The sequence below is a fragment of the Acanthisitta chloris genome, unplaced genomic scaffold (assembly GCF_000695815.1).
Source record: "Acanthisitta chloris isolate BGI_N310 unplaced genomic scaffold, ASM69581v1 scaffold6980, whole genome shotgun sequence".
Classification (NCBI taxonomy): domain Eukaryota; kingdom Metazoa; phylum Chordata; class Aves; order Passeriformes; family Acanthisittidae; genus Acanthisitta; species Acanthisitta chloris.
In genome coordinates this window covers 191-539 of record NW_008651005.1, presented here as the reverse complement: position 1 = coordinate 539, position 349 = coordinate 191, and the positions used below count along the sequence as shown (strand labels likewise).

The 349-nt window shown below is 57.6% G+C and overlaps 1 protein-coding gene across 1 annotated transcript in view; it reads right to left on the bottom strand.

Moving 5' to 3' along the window:
- Positions 1-110, bottom strand: part of PRPSAP1 (phosphoribosyl pyrophosphate synthetase-associated protein 1) — a 24,577-nt gene extending 24,467 nt beyond the window's left edge. The window contains 1 exon segment of the mRNA XM_009071249.1: positions 1-110. This exon segment is cut by the window's left edge and continues 48 nt beyond it. Within this exon segment, the coding sequence (XP_009069497.1) occupies positions 1-110 (110 nt within the window).
- Between the last annotated feature and the right edge of the window lie 239 nt (positions 111-349).

Here is a 349-nt window from a genome sequence, read left to right as displayed (position 1 = left end):
CCCGGTTAGCCACTTCTGGCTGCGTTCATCGCCAAAGAGTCATGCAGCCCCCGTGGAGCTCGAAAGTGGGAAAAAACAGATTTATAAGGCAACAACAGCTTCCGTGGCATCCTTTTCTTCCTCTCCGCCGCGATCGCCGCCCCTTAAGGGGTGGAGAGGAGGAGGAGGAGGAGGAAGGGGAGGGGGAAACCTTCCGCTGGTTTTGGTGCTGCTGCTGCGCTCCAGCGGGAACGGGAGGGGGGAACCGTAGGATGAGAGAGTTTTTAGGGATTAGAATGCACCTTAGAAATCATCCATCCCAACCCCCTGCGCTGGGCAGGGACACCTCCCACCAGAACAGGTTGCTGAA